The sequence below is a fragment of the Triturus cristatus genome, chromosome 2_2 (assembly GCF_964204655.1).
Source record: "Triturus cristatus chromosome 2_2, aTriCri1.1, whole genome shotgun sequence".
Lineage (NCBI taxonomy): Eukaryota > Metazoa > Chordata > Amphibia > Caudata > Salamandridae > Triturus > Triturus cristatus.
In genome coordinates, this window is record NC_140582.1 from 831165223 (window position 1) to 831186999 (window position 21777).

The following is a 21777-nucleotide window of genomic DNA, read 5'->3' on the forward strand; positions in this document are numbered from 1 at the left end:
CTTGATTGGTCAGAGTTAGGTGGATTAGCCAGGCTGCTTTGATGAGAAGATAAGTAGCCCCTGGGGTATAGAGGCTATTCTGGGATGAGAGGGTTCTGCTACATAGGAATGCCAGATCGAGGGGAAGGGGTCATAAACAATGATCTTCAAATGAAGGAGGAGACAGGCAGGAGAAGTCAGTTTCATTTACACCAATACTCTTTGAACCCAGCCGGATGGCAGGAATGTGCAAATGCCAGAGGGAGGGAGTCTATGGAGATGAGCCATCCAGGAGGTTGGGTTAGCCTGCTCTGCCTCTCTGATGAGAGTTCAGCCATATTGAATTTTGGAGAAATAGAGCTTTCTGGGAGACGATTGTGCCACACTGGGAGGAAATAGTCATGCTTTGGGGTGTTGTCCTGCCCTCCTGTGTGACCCCAGAGAACACTGAATAAGTATCCGAGAGGGTCAGTGCCTCTCAGCTCTGCTGCTTGAAACCGAGAGGAGAAGAAGGAGGATTGCCAAGCTGGAAACTCGATTTGCACCATCAGGCCCTGCATTCTTACTGACTGCGCCTACCACATTATCTAGAACTACAGCCCTTTGGATGTACCTTGCTTCAAAAGGAATAAAGAGTGGACGCCAAGCTGGAAACTCGATTTGCACCATCAGGCCCTGCATTCTGACTGACTGCGCCTCTGCAGTATCTGGAACTACAGCCCTTTGGATGTATCTTGTTTCAAGAGGAATAAACAGAGCTGACCTGAATCAATTCCACCAGGAGTCCCGTGCCTGGAGCGTATCCAGTGGCCTTTTAAGTGTGTTGTCCAGAGGCACTGTGAGAATTGTGGCCCAAACCTTTTAACCACCATCTTGGAGTTCACAGACCTTGGATTGTGTTTTTGACACTTTGGACCCTCAAGAGGAACTTTTGTGAAAAAGCTCCAGAGGGAGACAGAACTCTCACAGAAAGGCAATCTGGTGCACCCTCATCGAATCTGCCCTGCTGGAGGAGTCTGCACGACATCTGGTGAGAAATCCTCCAGAAAAGTTTCTAAGTGTGAAGGTAAAATCTTGACTGGGGCCTCCCACTTAGTGTAACTGACTAGGACTCAATCACGGTCCGTCTCAAACTTTGACTTTGTCCCTGTCAGAGGCGACCAAATGTCCAAAAGAGGCACTATTGGATTCTAAGCACGTTAAGTGTTTAATCTTTAAAAAATCATATCCCTGGTTCCCTACAGTTGATTCTTTTCGTTTTAGTGTCATTTCCTATTTTTATAAATTGGTGTTGGATTTTTATTGTGTGCTGTCTTAATTATTTACTGAATTGGTGTTTTTAAATGCTTTCCATAGCTGTCTCTGAAGTGGAGCCTGCCTGCTCACAGCCAAGCTACCAAGGAAATAATTTTCTGAGACGTAGTCTGAGCCCAAGACTGTGTTAGTGGCCTTATTGCCAGTGGTGGATGCACATTTACTACTACTAACAACCCACTTTCCAACAGTGAGGGTCCGCAGAAGGGATGTAATGAACAGTTTACAAACATCAAAGGTTGGAGAGTTTCAAACTGGACAGAGAGCAGAGTAAATGAGGGTGCGGAGCAGAAGGATGGGGGCTGGATGGGAAGTGGATGTTTCGGGGGGTGGGGGGGGCTCCCTCACCTTGCTGGGCTGCTGGAATGTTTGTGCTGCCCATGGCTCTTGAGCACTCCAGCCCCTTAATTATTTAGATAATAAATAAAAGCAGATGGAACAGACGGGTGGGGATTTCGATCAAGAGAAAGGTCAGAGGAAACAGAGAGAAAGATGCAAGTGAAATGTGAGGGAAAGAGAAGCAATAGGACTGGAATACATGGAAGGGGAACAAGGACAGAACAACATGGAAACATCAAACGGCACGTTGAAATAAATGGTCAGCCATCCCTTACCACAATTAAGTGGAAGCGACAATTAAAAAGAACATATGTTTGAAATCGAGCACAATCGAGTGGTTTTGTCAGTTAAAGGCCAGCGTATGTAAAAGTGTCTAAACAAAAAACTTGTCTCACTCTTAATGTACACAAAGCAGCTTCCACATTGAGCCTGCATGCAGACCTGTGCACTTTGGGGATACAATTAAAGCTTTTTGTAGACAAAATTGATTAGCCCTACATTCTAATCAGTAAGAAAGTCCACCCACCACCATGTGCATGTTAACTCTGTTTTCAAGAAACTCTATTATTCAGGACAACTTCTGCTCAGAATGTTGACAGACATGTAGAGAGCATCCAGACACTTGCAGGCTGGTGTTCATTAAAGAATCAACTAAGTGAAGCCGAGTCCCCTAGTTTCATATTTTTTATGTTGATTATTCACTATGACTGAAACTATATTGATAACTTTCCGCTGGTAGATATCCAATTCATCAAGATAATTTGTAAAACACTTTTTGCTGGTCAGAATTATTCAGATTAAGAATTCCAAGTCCCTGCTTTCCTAGTAAGTTGTGCTAGGCCTCTCGAAATGCAGATTGTTCAGCAGGGTCACTACGTTCTTAGGTTGAAGAAACCGATGTAACTCTCATGATGTACTGACTCCCAATGCACGACCTGCGAACTAACGGTGGGAAACAGCTTTTGACTCTCATTGACTATCCACCTACCACCTCAGGAGCAGGAATGCTTCCTTTTGAATAAAGCAAAGCACCTCCTGGACCTAGTTTTCTCTTTGATCGCTACCTCTTTCCCCCTTTTGGAACTCTGAAGTAGCCTATTGGCGACATCTAGCACCTTATAAATCCACGGTAAATAAACATCACTGTAGCAGGCGCCAGAATGTTGAAAAGCAAACCTAGACATGTGCTAGAGACTTTATGTGGGGCAAAAGGAATGCTTCTCTCGCCTCCAGTTTCTGGACCTTTGTCTCAGAAGAACTGAGATCATCCCCCTACTTTCTCTTATTTCCAGAGATTTTACGATCACACCTCTGTATAAAAACTTGTTTAACTGTATACAAACTTGTTACAAAATCTGTTGTAACACTGCTATCTTTAAGATTCCCCAGCTACTCTTCCTTGTTTATTGGCACATGTATTTTTAGGTGAACGCCACAGTGCTCCAACCTACGGTTAGGTCACTTTGAATACATAAGTTATTCATTACATAAATATATATTGGTCATCGACATGCACATATAGTTAACACAAAGGACTTTTCACCAGACAGGAAACTTTTTATTTGCAAAATCAATACTTGCATGAAAAATCAAAATCATGAAGAATTCTTAACATAAAAAGAGCACCAATGAACATACAGCTTCACCAAGTTAGTCCATTGCAAAAGCAATTGCGAAGTCGAAAGTTCAACTTTTCTTCGGGTGGCGTGCAAAGGCAGGCAGAGCAGCTTCAACTCTGAATAGGTAACAGCATATTAGTGAGAGACATTTAACAAGACTAATAAATGAAATACAAGGAGTGCATATACTTCCAACTAAAGCAAATGTGAAGCAGACCCACACAATGCAGACCTGATTCTATGTCATACGTGTTTTCTGAACCAATGAACCGTCTATTAAGTGTATGGTTAAAAGGAATGTACACTGCAACTCCTGGGTTGGGTGATTAAGGAATGACAGAGGGTGCTACACTGTAAGTATAGTACAGTACAGTATACTGCTCCATGCCATGTGTAAAAACTTAACACAATCTACGTTTAAAGATCCATTTCTAAACAACTATTTTGGCTTCGTACCTGCCACAGAAAAGAAATATGCAATCTGTGAGATGCTATCCACCGACTAATATTTTCGGCCTCGATGGCGCGGACATGTGATATAACCTTAAGATGTTTATGCTGAAGTATCACCATTTGCTTCACTCTGTTTATTACCAAAACAACAATACGTTTTGAGAGTAGTATCAAATCACTGGATTACGTGCCTTTGTAAGCCTCTGAGCCTGAGAAAGAATGAGTGTTTGAGCAAAGCTCACAACTGTGGCCTCTGTATAGCATCCACAACTTTCAGACGTTGACAGAAATTGTATGTAAAAAGGTAATTTATTTTCCATTAATATTTTAAATTTATTTTTGTTTAGACTGTGAAGAGTAAAATGTCCTTGGTCCGGTTTTCATAGGGAATATACAGTCGATTTCCCTACCTTCTCTTCCCTGAAGTCTGTGATTTTCCTATATATTTTTACTTGGCTTCAAAACTGTTTTTTCATTGAAACTTCTTTCTTTACGCCTAAAAATTACTATTTAAGCCTGTTGTTCTTTGTACTCTGCCTCTCTTTCCTTGGCATGGTTTGTTGAAGTAACGCAATGTAACATTTTGTGTTCCCGATTTTTCTTCTTTTAAATCGAAGTATACCCGTTATTTTAGGTTAGGCGAAACAACTTCGGATTAATGTTTCTATTGCAAGAGGCTGCAAATCTACTGCGGTCTAAGCATTACATTTGTCTGAAATCCCACGGAGTGCATTTATTTGCCAGGCCCATCTAATGGCTTGGTGAAGGATGATTCGTCGAGATCTACTAAGCCTTGGCAGTGGCAATGAGAAGCCAGTAGGGAGGCTTAGTGGGTTTCATTTTGGACAGAAGAAACCCCTCATATCCGGCGTCCAGAAAGAGAGTAAAGACATACCATGAACATGGTCAAGGGTGCATGTCCATTTTTAAGTTACTACGCAATTGTATTTATCAGTATTTTGGCAGTACAGATGTCGAGCGGTGCTGCCTTTTCATACCAAATACCACGTATTTAATAAAAATACAAACTCTACCCAACTCACTAAGACAAAAGTATTTCGGAAAGTGCCAATAGAATGCAATCAACACAGACGTCATCTAGATTTATGAGCGAATAGTTTCAGGTAGCAGAGTATTTGTAAAGCCTTCAAGCATTTTGTTGCCAACCACAAACCGAGTGCAATAAAAAGAAAAACACGCATTGTAAACGGTATACTGAAATGATTAGGGATGCAGATTATTCACCTTTCATGGTCGGATGGATTACCACTGCTTAGAATCTTGAGGATTAATCTTCAGCCTTTCAACTGAAGAGGTATTCAACACTTATATCTTTATTAAACTGTGCACTGGACGATCTGACGATGATCCAAGGGAGTACAGCGATTCGGCTTCCATATCTGTGGAATGTTGAATAGGGCTTGCCTTTTCCACCCGTGCAAGTACTTTAATTTGCGACATCGTGACCACTTCAAGCTTGATTTGCAAAGTTCAAATATTCTCTTCAACAACCTTCAGTTTTCTGCCTTCATACTGTGTAGTGGGTCCACGAGTTTATTATGCACATGCATCAAACCTTAAAAGAGAATAAAAAATGTACTTTAGTCTACCATGTTGTAAAATGGAAAAGTCCCGATTCACAAAGATTGGTGTACTCATGAATGCCAGGAGTACTACTCATAGCTTTCTCCTAGAATTCCAAAGTAAAACAAGACTAAGTCATGGCAAAATCTTTGTGAATACGGGTTATAGTCTACATTAGGAGGGCAAAACATTTAACCAGTTACACAAATTTTGGTGTCTATCTTTAATACAATAAAAACAATTAGGAAACAAAGAAAATATAGTTACCTCTAATATTTAGGATTCATTTTTTTTTATAACTACCTAAATCACTAAATTAAAAGAGGTTGTGGGTGTTTTCTAAAAACTCCAATACTTGAAATTTATGTGACTACACTGGGTCTGCTGGCACACTGAACTAATGCATCCACTGCAGGAAACTGTATTTGACACATGGTTACAGGTTTAAATATTGAAAGGCTTGCTTTGACTTTCGTTATTCCGAGGCCCCTAAACTGATTGCTACCGAGTTGGGTAACACACCTGTGAACTGGCGCCAAGAAACCTAAGGGTTAATGTGTGCCTCAAAATGCATGTTATGTCAACACCACCAGATTCTGCTTCTGCCTCCATGCCACTATGATCCCAGGGATGGACTGTGTAAAATGTTTGTGAATGTCATTCTTTCTTTGGGTAGTTTAAAAAATAAAATACTTGTCTTTTTTCATAAAAGTGAGTATTTGGCTGGACAATTACATATAGCTGCTTGAAAGCCCGTGATCAGCGATCTGCATCCAATCCCTATCCATCCTCGCCGCCCCCACCACAACCACCAAAAGGGAGCCCTGGACTTCTCAGACCTCGCATTGCCTGAGAGGCAAGTGCGGAAGGGGTACTTTGCTCAATTACTCAGGATCCATAGTAGATCAGTTCCGAGACATCAGGAGTAAAAGGCCTTAATCACCATGGTTGGGCCCAGTAGCCCCTGCGTGCCCAGTGGCCTCTTAAAGAGTTTGTGAAGGGACAGAGAAGATCCAGCACATGCGACTCCATGGAGTCCAGTGCTGATTCCAGACATTACCACCTGCGGTGCTTCCTCCAAGGCCCAAGCCTGCTCAGTCATACCCAGGGTTTCCAGCACCTGGGACGGATCCATCAATGGGTCACTGTAACCAAAGTATAACTGAATGATGAACACTAATCCGGGCAAACCAGTCTTGGGTATTCCTGTTCGGGAGGACATGTCCTGGCTGTTCAGGCTGGTCTGTTAATACAAATAAGTGGGTAACGGTCGCACTCCAAAACGTAACCAATGTCAACTTAAATTATACCATATTGTTTGTTTAGGTGCTAGTGAGTACCACCTCCTGATCCACTGAGGTGTGAAAAATATAGTCATTCAGTAACGCCCTCCTACAGGGAAAGGACGAGCTCACACAAGCACTCTGTATTAGTGATCTATGCGCGTAAAAACTGTGAATCAAGTAATCAAAAAATTCCATTGAATGTAGACTTCAGTTCGAAGATTTAATGAATTAATTGTCGATATTTCTTCTTCATATGATACTTCTCATATTTCAAATAACTTCACGATCATGTTGTACTCAGAATGCCAAGTAGCATAGACTCCCCGATGCATTTCGGGTCTAGCCCTTCGTCAGGGGGAATTTCCTAAAAAAAACCAAATACACAAGCTATACCCCAGGAGCTCATGGATGCATCACCAAATCATACAGTTGAATCCCAAACCTAAATAAACATCATCAATACTTCGTTGTTTAATCACCGTAGCAAGCCATACTACACTACTTATGGAATTGTTAAAGGATCCATAGTGAAAAAAGGTCTAAAGAAACCTATGTCATTAAAAAACATTGCGTGTCCGTAAGGACCAAACCAGTGAATATCGGCGTGCGCATGGACGTGAACATTTAAATAAAACAATTAATGTGCTCGAGATTATCGCCGAACAGTGATAGAAAACCGGAAAAAAACGTTCAAGTTTTGAAGAGGTTCAACACCCGAAAGAGTGTAAACACAAATGTTCGGAACGAAATCAATGTTCTTGGTGTTTTTGCTACGGTGATTAAACAACGAAGTATTGATGATGGTTATTTAGGTTTGGCATTCAACTGTATGATTTGGTGATGAATCCATGAGCTCCTGGGGTATAGCTTGTGTATTTGTTTGTTTTAGGAAATTCCCCCTGACAAAGGGCTAGACCCGAAATGCATCGGGGAGTCTATGCTACTTGGCATTCTGAGTACAACATGATCGTGAAGTTATTTGAAATATGAGAAGTATCATATGAAGAAGAAATATCGACAATTCATCAAATCTTCGAACTGAAGTCTACATTCAATGCAATTTTTTGATTACTTGATTCACAGTTTTTACGTGCATTGATTGCTAATACAGGCTGGACTGTTTCCAATGGAGCAGGGTAAAGACTGATTTGCATATGGCTGGGTCTAAACAGAGGTAGAATGGTGTGAAAAATAACAATGGACTGGTATGTGGCCCAGAGTTATTACCAGTGGCTGAAACTAATTCAAACATCACATGCATCACTTTTTGTTTGCTTAAGTGTGATGCCCTGAATGGAATGGGTATGTCCAGACGTGAGTCCTGTGTATACTGCCATTGGAATCAAGCTATACGCCCGACTGACTAGCCCTAACTAGGGCAAAACTGATCTTGGGATACTGATCTTGGGATGCTAATCTTCCGGTTCAGGGAGTACATGGCCTGGCATTTCAGGCTCAACTATGCTTATTGGAGCATACCATAACAGCAGGGTCACAAATTATTTACATATGGCTGGGTCCAAACTGAGGTGGTATGGTTGGCAAAATAACTATGGACTGGGATGCGCCCGAGTAATTAACAGTGGTTGAGATTAATTCAAGCATTTCATTTACCACTTTTTGTATACTTCATATTCAGCATGTTCAGCAATGCCATGATCCCCTTTGGAGTGCCAGCTGGCTCCATGCGCCTGATGGCCTACTTGTTAGGTGGTTTGCAGCTGTCTACCACTCTGCGCCCTTCAAGCCATTTCTCTCATTGCCTCCAGTATCATGAGTGAATCTGACCCAAATCAAACGCTACCAGCGGGACTGACGCAAAGAGTGACACCCCCTCCATGGGTCGTTCCACATTCATCTGCCTTGGAACCGGACATCAACAGCTCTCTGCACCACAAACGGCGCCACAGATAACCCAAGCAATGCCACTGGTAACACCATTGGTGCCGCAGCAGACACGATCTCCACCCCAACCACTGCCTCCACCTCAGCTGATGCCACATACAACTCAGCCAGAGAATCTGACAGTGAAATCCCACCGCTCCTGAAGAGAGGCACAGAGACTAATAGAGGAAGGCAGATATTACTTTGGAGACATAGACCCTCAAAATGATCTCAGAGTGGATGATAAGGGGACGGCACTCTGGACCCAGAGTTTGCAGGCTTGAAACGTCCCCAGCATGGGAACTGCTATCTACAACGGAAAATCCTCCACTGGAGGTGAACTCTTATCATACCATCATCAGGTACCATCATCAGGAGGGCAGTGGACATGTTGGACCGGCAGCCGCAATCCTCGGAAGTAAAACCTAGCATTCTTCCTGAGGCCCTGCATTCCACCTCCCACAAAACGAAACCATTGCTTCCGTTCGATGACGCACTCACAGAGCCCATGCTGGTAATATGGGAAAAGTAAACAACGTCCACTGCCATTTTAAAGACCAATTCCCCAGTGATATAAACCAGCTACTGGTGACCCCTCCACCCCCTTTCCTTTCAGCTCATCCATCTCCAAAGAACCTAGTAGTGCAGGCCTCTTTGCACTATTTTTTCAATTATTGCATTATTTTCTGTCACACTGATAGAAACATCTCATATAAGACTGCACACATACATGCCCTTAAGGCCCATTTTAAGTTTTACATGGGGACTTACTGCAATCCTAAAAGTTATATTCAGGTGCCTACGTCGTATTTTTTTTTAATGCCAATGTTTCGGTTTCCATCCCACACTGTAGGACACAGCTTTCAATAGCTGACTGGATATTTTACACTGGACGAGGGAGAAGTTTGTTTGTTATAGGAGAGTTATGTGCATAGGAATGGCATATGGAGATTTCAAAACATTCCTTGGTCCACAGAGAGCTTCTATAAGTGGTTTCTTAAGTAAGATCTTTTCTTGGGGACCAGCACCAGTCGGTGGTTACTGGGCAATATCATATGTGGATTGTGCCATTTACGACAAGTAAAAACTCAAATGCAGCTTCGCACAGTAAATAAACCTAAATAACCAGATGCCCACCCATTTCAGTAATTTGAGGGATAGAATGTTGTAGGAAATTACCATCTTGTGCCCAATAACCCTCCAGATTTTTTTCCAATCTGCTTTGCTGTCTTTAGAACTCTGTGCACTTTACCCCTGTTAACCAGTAGTAAAATGTTTGTGCCGCCCCTCAAAACATGGTTAGACTGACTTAACCCTGATTGGTACATTGAACTTGCCTGCAAATCCTCTTGTAGAAAATACACTCAGGATCTGGAATTTAAATGCCACTTAGGACTAGTGCCATCCACTGTATTGACAGTGACTTCTGGCCTACCCTGCGTTGCCTCACTGCTACAGAATAGAACCTACAGTGTAAATTATTCAAAATAACCCTTTTTGATAGGATTAAACCAACCTTTTCTTCCTTTTAAATATTTGTAAGTCACCCTTTTGTAAGTTTTGCAGCCCACAAGGCAGTTATTTAAAAGTAGGACATTTAGAAATGTAATCTCAATATGACCTTACAGTGACTTGCACATAAAAACTATTTTCTGATGGATACTTCTAACTGCAGATTCCTCACCCAGGCGCCAGACTGATCTGGAGATTTTTCTCAGAAATTCCCTTGTTTTGCCCAGAGGTGGTGTTGTGCCGCTCATGGTTGAGTCAGTCACACCCCAGGAAATGACATTGCGGCCACAATGTATCCGTCACCTATGCACGTCGATGTCAGTTCCTTTCTTTCCAAGCCTTACAATGCACATCCGGAGCTCGCTCGCTCCCTCGCTTCATTCACCTGAAAGAAAACTTTTTCTAAAAGGTATTCCTGTGTGCAAGGGACACATTTCCCCTTGAAATGAAAGTACAGGTTGTAAATCCTGCAGTGACTGCCACAAACAGATGTCATTGACGGACCCTCACAAGGTCTGTCTCTGGTGTCTGTCTGAGCTCCTCGCAGTACTCTAAGTAATGCCGTGACTGCACTCCAATGAATTTTAAGGCCACCCTGGACAGTAAGGCCAAACTCTATGTCGTTGAGCATCATAAGAATGCTAGGAAGGCTGATCCCGGTTTAAGTGAAGGATGTGTTCTCGCTCCCGAGAGAGGTCATAGTCACATTCAAAGTCATCAGGTAAGTACAAGCAAAAAGGCATTATAAGTCAGAACACCATTTCCCTTTTTCTAGTCATGCTCAGCAAAAGAGGCTATGCGATGTCATGGTACGGAAAAGACTCAGTCAGAATTAATCCTGACTTTAGTCACGATCCAACACTAGTTCCCTGCCCAATGCCAAGCCACTGCTTCTTTCGACAGTTATATCTGTCCAACAGGAAGAATTTAATCAATTTCTTTTGTTGTATCTGAGGCTTAGCATCAGGAAATGCCAGCTAATGTCATTTGTCAAGTCACTTTTTTGTCCAGTGGCATATCATCATTGGTGCCAGTACTTATAATTTCCTGACTTGGGGCAATAGCATTTCCATACATAGAATTCTACAACACAGTCCATAATCTGTTTTCTACAGAAAATGTAAGGCACATATTTATCACTATCAGATGATCAGCTTGCATTTCTCCAATTGTGAAGTTCAGCATTTCCTTTATTTGTTTACAAGTAAAACTATTATTTTGCTCTGTAAGTGGAGCCAAATTCAGTTGTGACAAACTGCCCTTCAACTGCTCCATGTAACTTGACCGCATACTTATTTCCAACCCTTCTGTTTCCATATCAATGTTGCTTCATTTATTTTTGTTTATGCATTTTGGCAAAGGAGCGCCAACTCAGAAATGTTTGCCAGAACCAAGAACGTGGGTTTACCACTCTCAAGATTGATTATGAAGCTGAAACTCAGATATTAACACAAGTACAAGTTGCTCAGTACTCAAAGCCCTTCGGCTACAGCACAGATGAAAATTCCATTCTGTTCTGCCTTCCAGGTTACAATCCCCGAATACACTGGCCAAAGCAACAAATGCAGGAAAGGTGAGAAGAAGAATGTATGTTTTCAGATACAGTCAAGGAGAATGAACATCTGGTGAATAATCTTAGTGATTTAGAAATTAGCTTATGTGTTAAAAGTATCCAAGTAAAATAAACAAGCAAACTTGAGACGTTTTGTCTGGTCAGTAAAGATCTCATATAAACCTTCTCTATAGTATGCCACTGTCTGTATCATACAAAGTTCCACTTTAACTTTGTGCAAATTCTGTCAATTTGTGTATATTGTTAATGAAACTAATAACTTGACGACCCAACCTCCCTACAATGACTATGTAACTAACCTCCATCATCTCAGCTGCACCTTCAAACTATGGTCGCATGTGCTACATATAGGTGCTCTTCAAGATCTTCGTTTAGTATTCAGTGATCAGACCTCTGTTTTACAAAGTACAACAGCACGGATTATGTTTGAGAGCCTGTCAAGAGAAAGGGTAAATAAACAATGGAGGGGGAAATAATTGCAAGGGGTTTGAGTTGCTACGGAACCTTCATATGTTGGCAGGGTTAGTGATTTCAAATATTATTCCAAAATGTATTGCTCATTTCTGTCAAATACTAAACGACACAAAAACATGAAATTCCACCTAATCGAAAGTACTTACAGAATGACTCACTGATTTTATCAGGATTTTGGCTACAACCCTTTTGCCAGCACAAAATGTTAGAAAACATTACAATCAGAACTGGAAAAAGACAAAAGGAGCTTACACAGTATTAGAATTTCATGTTCCTATGTCCGAATGTATGTACAAATAGCTGAATTATCATTATTGTTCTAAAAATAAACCAACCCTATTCAATGATGGCAATATTCTATACCCGTCTCACTGTGCAGCCCGACATCAACACTCACCTTTAAAATACTTCACAGTTTTCACTCTCAGTTCCAATGTAGCATCTTCGTCACAAACAAAGATTGTTCGAGGATGTTGCTGAAATGCAGAAACAGTCCACATGTGGTTCACACCTTCTTCTATGGCCTTGTATAAGGCAAATGCTTTATGAGCTCCTGTTATGAGAATCATGACCTAGAAAGCATGAAATCCATAAACAAAAACAAAAAATCAGTGAGACTTGATCACTATGATTATTATGTACTATGATTTTTAAAAGATTTTCAAATTTGATAACTTTCAGAGGATGCTGGAACGCAATTCCAACTGTTTCTAGCTAAGGACACTTAGCAGGATATGATTATCTGTAAATTAGATCACCTCATTCTTCATTTAGTCAAAGATTGCCTCAACAGTCACGCTCATTTTGGAAGATAAGCTGGAGAGAAATCCCAAAATACCACTTTTATTGGGGTAAAAATGCTGGGGGTCTTGGAGACAAATATGGTCTAAATTCCAGTACCAGTTTCCTAACAATCATGAATACAATCTTTAACTACTGGATATAAGCGGGGTTATGCATGTGCTTCCATAAACATGCACATAACATGCATTTATAAAGCGCACATTCACCACAAAAGATATCTTGGCCCTGAATAACAGATGTTCTTTTTTAACCAACTCAATGGTCCTCATTTTATTGACCTCAGAAGGATGAATGAACCCGCCAGGATTTGAACCATGAGGTCAACCACAGGACCCTACCGTGGATGCATTAGTCCACTAAGCCACCAGATCCGGCCTACTGTTAAGTGCCACTTAACATGATCCGGTCCCAAGACTCATGTAGTGTAGTAACATTAATGGATCTTGGAAAAAAACAAAACATAAGAGTCACTGTGGTGACTAACTCCAACTGCACATTTAACCACACTATTGATTAAAATAAACCAAACCAAATAAAAGATTTGAAATGCTATCAGTCCAGAACAGCCATACTGCTATATTTAAATCTTTAAAAGCTATCAGTATGATACAGAACTGTAATTCCTGCCTACTATCTATGACAGTATTTTAATCACATAGTATTTCCAATCAATGAGGATAGTTTGGCTATATGCATTTTACTTATTATTTTATTTAACTGCAAACTTGGCCACTGCTCTAGTCCTAGAATCTGAAAAATATAGTTTATCATGTCCATCTAGAAAGATATTTTGCAACAATATAACTCTTAAGAAACCATTGATAAGTGTAGATTATTGATATAAATTCATGCCTCCTTTGCAAATACCTCTGAATAGGATAATGAGCAAAGTAAAAGTACAGTGTAGATCTTTAAAAGATTAAACATTTAATATTCCGCTCTGTATCTTTAAGTGATATTGAATTTCTTACCTCTCTGGCATCCATCACTGTCCCCACCCCGACAGTCAATGCCATGGTTGGTACTTTAGAGAGATCACCATCAAAGTACTTTGCATTTGCCAAAATGGTATCCATTGCCAAAGTCTTTAATCTTGTCCTCGACATTAAGCTGGATCCCGGCTCATTAAAAGCAATGTGGCCATCTGGGCCAATGCCTTCACAAATACAAGACAAAAAAGGAAAATTAAAAAAAAGAAAAAAATCAAACTGAAAAAGTTCTAAATTATCTGAACCTAAAGGACAGCCATGCCGAGCTTGGATCTTAGTGGAAAATTGTAATTCCATAAATACTGGGTACCACATTCAAACTTCAAATAATCATGTGGTAGGTCAAATATTCAATAAAAAGACTCTCTCAGTTCTAGGAGACTCTTGTCTAGGGAACAGCTTGGTCTTGGCAACAAGATTAATCAATCACATTCTAAAGTCCAAACTAAAAATATTGACCTAATATGCCATGTAATCAATGTTAATATAGTAGGATTATGGTCCAAATTGCTTTCACTCACTGCTACACAAAACTATTGTTACTAAATACTTTTTGTTGCATTGTTGTTTCCGAAATCGGAAACCAAATATGTTCAAGGTGCTAAGGAAAGAAAAATAAAAACTAGACCAAAGAAGAGCTTGAAAAGGATGCTGTCATTGAAAAGATGTTACTTACCTATAGCAATACTTGCCCACTTGTTATAGATAGGTGGTCATAATTTATCTGTTAAAAGCTAAACTGTGTTTGCCCAGTTTTTTAAAGGATTACAGGAACTTTTCATCTCAGCAATATTGTTAGGCCATGATTGTAACCAGGCCAGAGTTTTCTGACTCCTGCAAAGGGGGCAGAATACTAAGCTTTGTCGAGCTTATTGCAATTATCGCACACAGTAATTACCAAGTGTAATAAAGTTTTAAACCTTTATTAATCGTTGGCAGATCAAACCTTCCTGAATTATATAGGGAAATATAGTATGGCATTTACCATGGCATGCACATTTTGGTGCACTAAGAACCAAAATTCTCATGCTATTCCCAAAAACCTGGAATAAGAGCACTCAAATTCCATGGGGAGTCAGATAATAAATAGCACCTATTCCTCTAAGTCACTGGTAATCAAGGCCTTAAAGTGGCAAAGACCTGTAAAAATATGAAAACTTGGAAGTTATGATTTAAAAAGTGTTTGGGGGTCCTTTTAGGCAGCTCGTAAAATTATTAAATAGTGTGAATTTGTAATTGTTCATTCTTTGTTCAACAAAAAGAAAGGCAGTGTAAAAACTCAATTTTTTGTTCATTTGTGGAACTTGGCTTCAAAGAACTTAAATGCTGCATTAAGCCCAGTAAATCAGTAGTGTTTACAAAACAAAAATCCAGTATTTATCATATTATGTGCCTGTACTAAAGATACATCGGCACAAGAGGGTTACTTAACAGAGCTTCTTACCTCCAACAAATAGTTCAATTCCGCCAGCTTCTTTGATCAGCTTTTCGAATGCCTCACACTCTGCCTGCAGATCTTGGGCATTCCCATCAAGAATGTGAGCATTATTAGGGTCTATGTCGATGTGCTTGAAGAAATTGTTCCACATGTAAGAATGGTAGCTCTCAGGGTGATCTCTAGGAAGACCTAAAGACAAATGCAAGAGTAATGGGCAACACTTACAAAAATAATAAGCAAGTTAAAGTGGGACAACTGCATTTCCTGCTGAGAAAGAAATGACTTTGTATTATTTATACATTTGGGAATAAAAAAAGATTTTTACAATTTAAGAATTAAACTACTCACCAAATTACAATTTGCAGCTTATAAACAAGCTGCAATGTAAAGCCCTTGTGCAGGCAACGGTAGCCACAAACAACCATGGGTGACATACTGAGAGCAGAGCAGTTCCATGGTCTTGGGAGCTTGATCATCTATATACTATAGTATACAGTACAGTTCCTGACCTCCAGCTCCCTATACCTTTCGTCCACAGCTAAACAGAGATGGAAGCTTACTAGTATCGAGGAATTCACAGTAACGTTAGAGTATGTCAAAGCATTTTGTTATGTGCCAGTGTAATGTAAATATAGATTATTAGATCAAAACTGAGAGTAGCTGCAGTATTCAGTGTTCTCTGAAATGTATTCGTTGTCTTGGCAGTGAGATCACATGACCATAGTGAGTACTTGAACACTGAGGCCGAACACGACAGTAGTGAATGTTTGTTGGATCCGTTAAGACAAGAGAAGCAGTGGTAAATTTCCCTTGCACAAGAACGTGATGTTAGAACGCAGTCTTGGTCATTATGTTTAGTTAGGGACTTGATGTTTACAGAGAATCATAATTTAAAACAAAATTAAGAGTTTCCTAATCGTATGATTTGGGAGTTGGGGGGAGATTTAGTCTTGAGGATAGGGCTTACCTTGGTTCAGCAGTTTTCTATTTTGGTAGCAGTAAGACCCTCCTTACGAGTGGTGGAATTTCACCTGAAGTGGTAATTCTGGAAGAAATACCACCACCTGTAATTCCGAGGTTCTCCAGGCCTGAAATTATCATGTCTGAAAATTCCAAACTTGATAATTCCAGGTCTGGAGACACCATATCCTGTTTAATGCGGCAGGGCTGTAAGCAACAGTGAAGCGCACTCAACCTGTGCCAGAGCAAGGGGGGCTGTCAGGAAAAGACATTATTCCATAGCTCTCTGCAGGAAGACAAAAGCCTGCCCTGAACCAGTCCCCCCACATCAACAAACCCCCGTAACCCCTCACATGAACCTCCCACTGAGTCTTCCCCTTTTCTGAGCAGACACAAAATATCCGTGTTTATCCCCAAACATTTAAGTGGCAAAGACCTGAATTTGGGAAAACCAAAGGGAAAACGACTTTGAGCTGTTTGTGTGGTATTTCCTCATTCCAGAGAGATAGCCATAACCGCCAGTCTTTGGTGCAGGGATACCAACCAAAATTGTACATCTATTATCACAGAACAAAAAACCCACACGCTCGTAATAGACCCCCCACAACGGCACCAACTGTGATGCCCCCCACTCTGTATTTGCATGGGTATTGAAGTTTGTGGGAAGTTGGAGAATTCATTATTTTGTTTCTAGACCTCTGATGGCTTAGCCAACTGAAGATCATCTGTGAACAATCTGCTGGTATGTGCCTTTACAGATTTGGTGTTGCATTAAGAGGTGCAACGTAGTGTAAGCCACCCCTCGCACTGTAAGAGCTAGGATGATCGATGTGTGGCTGTTCTTAGGTGACTCCGTGGTGGAGGAAATGATTAACTGCACAGGGCAGATGTTATTGAGTTTTCTGTAGTGTAATGGGAGACATTCCAATTGGGGTGGTGATCAATGAAAGCCCATTTAGTTGGAGATTCAGAAGCGTAGGAAGAAGTGAGCAGATCAAGAGAGGGGCAAGTGACGTGTTTGGAGATTCATGACATGCAAGTAGATGAAGCTGAGGCTGCAACCAGCCTGGTTATTGAATTCCTTAACCAGTTGGGCACAGGTTATCAACGTAAGCCTAAAATTAATCATTAAGTGTACACAAAGAGGAGCATTTCTGCCAAGAATGTACCAAGAATGTAAAGAAAATGCCAAACTTGACATGAAGCATAATTGTTTTCAAAATAGATCGATACATAATATAAGACATAGCAAAAGAACAAAAAGGAAAAAACAATCACCATCATTAAAGGGTAAAAGTTAGAGGAAAAACCTAAAGCGCAGGGAGCATCAGACAGAGCAAATCATACTAGGCAAAAGAAGTAACGGTCTGAGTATATCATATCTTGGCCAGCCAAAGTTCGGGGCATCCATACCCTTAATGATCCCCTTATCCAATCTAGCCGGGTTCTACACTCTTTCTAATCTAAGGTTGCCTTTTTCAGGGAGCCTGTGTTAAGGAATTCATTGCCACCAAACCATCAAATTGATAGCCATCCTTAATAGCCAACATCGAGCCCGAACCAGTCTGGCCAGTGGAACTGCAAAAACATAAATCCATACGGTATTGTGTGGTATTACAGATGAATGCCCCAATATGATTAGCTTCGGGTCCCAGGAAATGTCTACTTGAAAGAACCCATTAAGTTTCCTGAAAATGTGGTCCCAACAGGTGCGTACAGAGCAACCTACTGCAAAGATATGGCCTGTATTGGCACCGTCAGTGCCATATCAAAAACATTTCTGCCTTGTCGCACCTTCATGATGTATAAGCGGTGAGGCGTAAAATAGAATTCAATAATATATGTAATATGATGGGCCCTGACTTGTGCAACGTTGAGGACATTCTAAACAAGAAAATTACTAAACGTGATGTCCTCGGCAGTCTACACCGACCCAAGATGTCTGCTCCATTTGACCGCCCTTAGTTGAGATATATCAGCTCTCTTCTTGAGCTCAGCTAAGAGAATAATCTTGCAGGTGACATAGATACTCCCCTTCAGGGGCCTCTCATAACGAAATCTAGAAACCTATTTTGAGAACAGTGAATCTCATCTCTTAAATTGTATATATCTAAAAAAAAGCAAATACGGGGAAGGAAAACCATTGCCATAAAGTCTTGTAGGATAGAAGTAAGCCACCCTTGAACATTTATCCCAAAGTACAACGTTTAGCTTCCTCCCAACACTCCTGGAAGCTATGATAGATAACCATGAGCATATTTGGGTTATAGTCCAGATAGGTAAATTGACAAAAAGAGAGCGGTGCCTGGAAAAACTTTGTTAAGATAAATCCAAATCGAATGAAACGCCCTCAAGGTTTTGAATCTGGTCCTCTTAAAGTACAAATTATCAATCAGACCGGGGGGGGGGGGGATGGGGGGCAGGGTAGTATCCCCTCCCTGACGGGAGATAATCTGGGAACTTGCTCCACACAGTCCATGGATCCCTAACGAGAACCATGGCAAGTCGTGAGAGAGAAACCCCATTTATCCTGGGCTAGTTGAAGTAATATACTGCACCAGGGTTTCTTGTAACTCCATATTAATTTCTGCCAGCAGGATTTGACTTTATTGAAAAAAAATCTTAGGAAGATAAAGAGGGATGGACCTAAAGAGATACAAGTATCGGGGAAGAATGATCATTTTAATGATATTACACCTCCCAATGGACCCCCAGATGTGGCTGATTCCTCTTATTGAAGACCAAAATTGATTTTTGATGAATTTTGCCAAAGTTGAATTTTATGATCTCCTCCATACATAGAGTCAATTCTACTCCCAAGTATATTGCCGAATGCACCACCCACTTGTCCTGAACGGGATCCACCAATACTTTAAATAACACTGCAAGAGGAGGTCCAAGTTTACCTTGTTTGCAGCAAGCAACTACTAAATATAACCATCTTCTCTGGGCAGTCAGAAGAAACTGGCCAGTAGGGAATCCTAACTCCACTAGCAGCAACAGAAACTATATAGATACTACTATACTACACTATAAGAAGTGAATGGTGCACCATTACAACTGTTGTACACGTCTGAAACCACACACCCGAACCTAATTATATTTTCTCTATTTCAAAATGAAGTCGAGCGTCTCAAGCAGGTTTCCATGTTATTGTTCTCATAGCTCTAAACCTGTGGCATTTAATGTAGGGCCAGGGGGCTGGATCAAAGCCATATGTTCAATATAAATACTGACTATACAAGTAAGTTATATTTAGATGCATAATATGCACAATTTTGTAAAGGGGTGGACTTGTCTAAACTTCTGGCAAGAATCCTGCTCTCCTGAGCCGTTATACAAGACAGACCCTTAGAGATGTATTGCAATGTATGCACAGTTAACAGAAGTTGGGGAGAGGATGTGGCCCAACGGCCAGAGCTGTTGACCTCGAAGCTGGGGAACCGGGGTCGAGTCTCAACAGGGACGCTCAACATCCTGTGATTCTAGGCAAATCAAATAATCTCCCCGTGCCTAACAAAATGAATGAGTCCGTCTGTAATGCAACTGGTGCTCATGAAAAGTGCTCCGATACCTTTGGGTCAGGTTGGCGTTATATAAAAACTCAAAAAAATAAAAAGTTAATTGAACTGTAATTGGTCTAACAAGTACTGATGAGTTTAACCAAGACCAACTACTCAAAACTGCGAGACAAAATAATCTACACCCTGAAGTCTGACTGTTGGTGCATTAGACTGATCTGGCAACAAACAAGAAAAGGTAAAGAAAATGACAAGAACAAAATAAGTGAAGGGCAAAATAAGTGAAGCACAAAACCCCTTCACATACAAATACACAAGAGTATATGAGCTAAATGCAGATTTGGATCCAGCAACCTTAGGTGGGACTAGTTGTGTGAGGTCACCAGAATTGCTGTTAACACCAGTTAATAGTTGGAGAAAATGGTTGCACCGTCTTCCCTCGAATCTGGTAGATGTAAGGGTTACTCCTTCCTATAGCCACTGTGTTGCTGAAACATGTAGATGCAACCATTGTATCCTTGACTGGCCCATGATTTGAGGAAAATCGAATGAAGCATATACAATCTTCAGGCAGACAGGATATCCAACGCACAGAATTGTTGAGACACTTGGCACTCACAAACACCAAACCAGAAACAGCTGGCGCAGGATTTCATCACAGGATTCCAGGAGTAAGAAACTAGGAGGGAGACCCACCATCACAGTTACTGGAGCATTTGTGACGCATGGTACTAACAGTTCCAATTCCATTTAAAGGGTGAAACAGGAAGTAGGTGTGAGAAGAAAGTGACACAGAGGAAGTAGTGCCACCAAGATAGGTTTGGGAAGATACAACATTACTGACTGCTGAGGTGACCATGATGGATAAGAGAAACCATACTTGTCACTTCCCACTTTCTTATGGAAAGTCTGATTAGGAGTCATCCAAGTCGAATTTTACAGACATGAGCTGAAAAGGAAATTCTGAGAATGTATATTAGAGGAAAGGTACTAGCTAATATGTTTATCACCCCTAGAGGTGGAAAACTTTACACAGTGTGTCAAGAGTAGCTTCCACGGAGCGGCATGCACTTGCTGGGACAAACAAAGGAGTATGCCTCCTAAAGCATGCCAAGGAAAAGACGACTGCTGTAATCTGCAGATAACAGCAAGAGTGAGACACACGCGGGTGGGACAAACATCCACTTCAGCCACACCACCCAGCCCCCCCAGGACGGACCACCATTGCGTCCATTTCACCTTTAACACCACCACCACACCCAAGCCGCGCCCGCCATGAAGGAACTGGAGCAAGGTCTCAGAGTAACTCCTCAACACCAACCTCCTCCAAGCCCCCCCCACCCCCAGCACCTCGACCGACAACAACTCCGCAACCAGGGAGTCTCACCGCTGGATCTCCTACTACGCTGACAAACTCGCATCCCTCTGCAGCCCTGGCAAACAACGCCCTCTGAAGGCCGCCTGGTTCACCACAGAACTACTAGAAGCCAGACGTCTAGAGAAATCCTGGCAAAAACAGAAAACCACGGACGCACGGAACAACCACAGGAGTGCCCTAAAGAAATACCACCAGCGCATAAGAGACACCAAACAGACCTTCATAAAAGACAAAGTCCAGACCAACGCGACCAACGCCAAGGAACTGTTCAACGTCATACAGCCATTCGGTAAACCCCCCCAGCGAAGCCACAGACATCACACCTTCCCAAAAACTCTGCAACAAGCTTAACTCCTACTTCCACCTGAAGATCAAGACCCTCTACAACTTCAACAAACAGATGCCAGACACCCCACCCCCCCCACACCGCCGACAAGCCATCCATCATGACCTGGACTCCCGCCACCACAGGACACATCAATCAATCAGTCACTTGTAAGGCGCACTACATACCCGCGAGGGTCTCAAGTCGCTGGGAGAGGGGGGGGGGCCCGCTACTGATCGAACAGCCAGGTCTTGAGTAGCCTCCTGAAGGTCAGCAGGTCTTGGGTCTGTCATAGGCTCAGTGGGAGGGTGTTCCATGTCTTGGCGGCAAGGTGGGAGAAGGATC

General features: G+C 41.5%; 1 protein-coding gene across 3 annotated transcripts in view; it reads right to left on the bottom strand.

Annotated features, from left to right (window-relative positions):
* Positions 1 to 3168: 3168 nt before the first annotated feature.
* The window catches only part of GNPDA2 (glucosamine-6-phosphate deaminase 2), a 143346-nt gene continuing 124737 nt past the window's right edge, over positions 3169 to 21777 (bottom strand). For 2 of the 3 annotated variants that reach the window (XM_085642163.1, XM_085642164.1), the window contains 4 exons: positions 15255 to 15437; positions 13793 to 13977; positions 12415 to 12589; positions 3169 to 5280 (listed from right to left, as the gene is read on the bottom strand). In XM_085642163.1, coding sequence (XP_085498289.1) covers positions 5219 to 5280; positions 12415 to 12589; positions 13793 to 13977; positions 15255 to 15437 — 605 coding nt within the window. In that variant the 3' untranslated portion in view covers positions 3169 to 5218. Of the gene's footprint in view, positions 5281 to 11842; positions 11978 to 12414; positions 12590 to 13792; positions 13978 to 15254; positions 15438 to 21777 lie in introns of all 3 variants that reach the window. The other variant, XR_014978189.1, reaches the window with a different exon arrangement.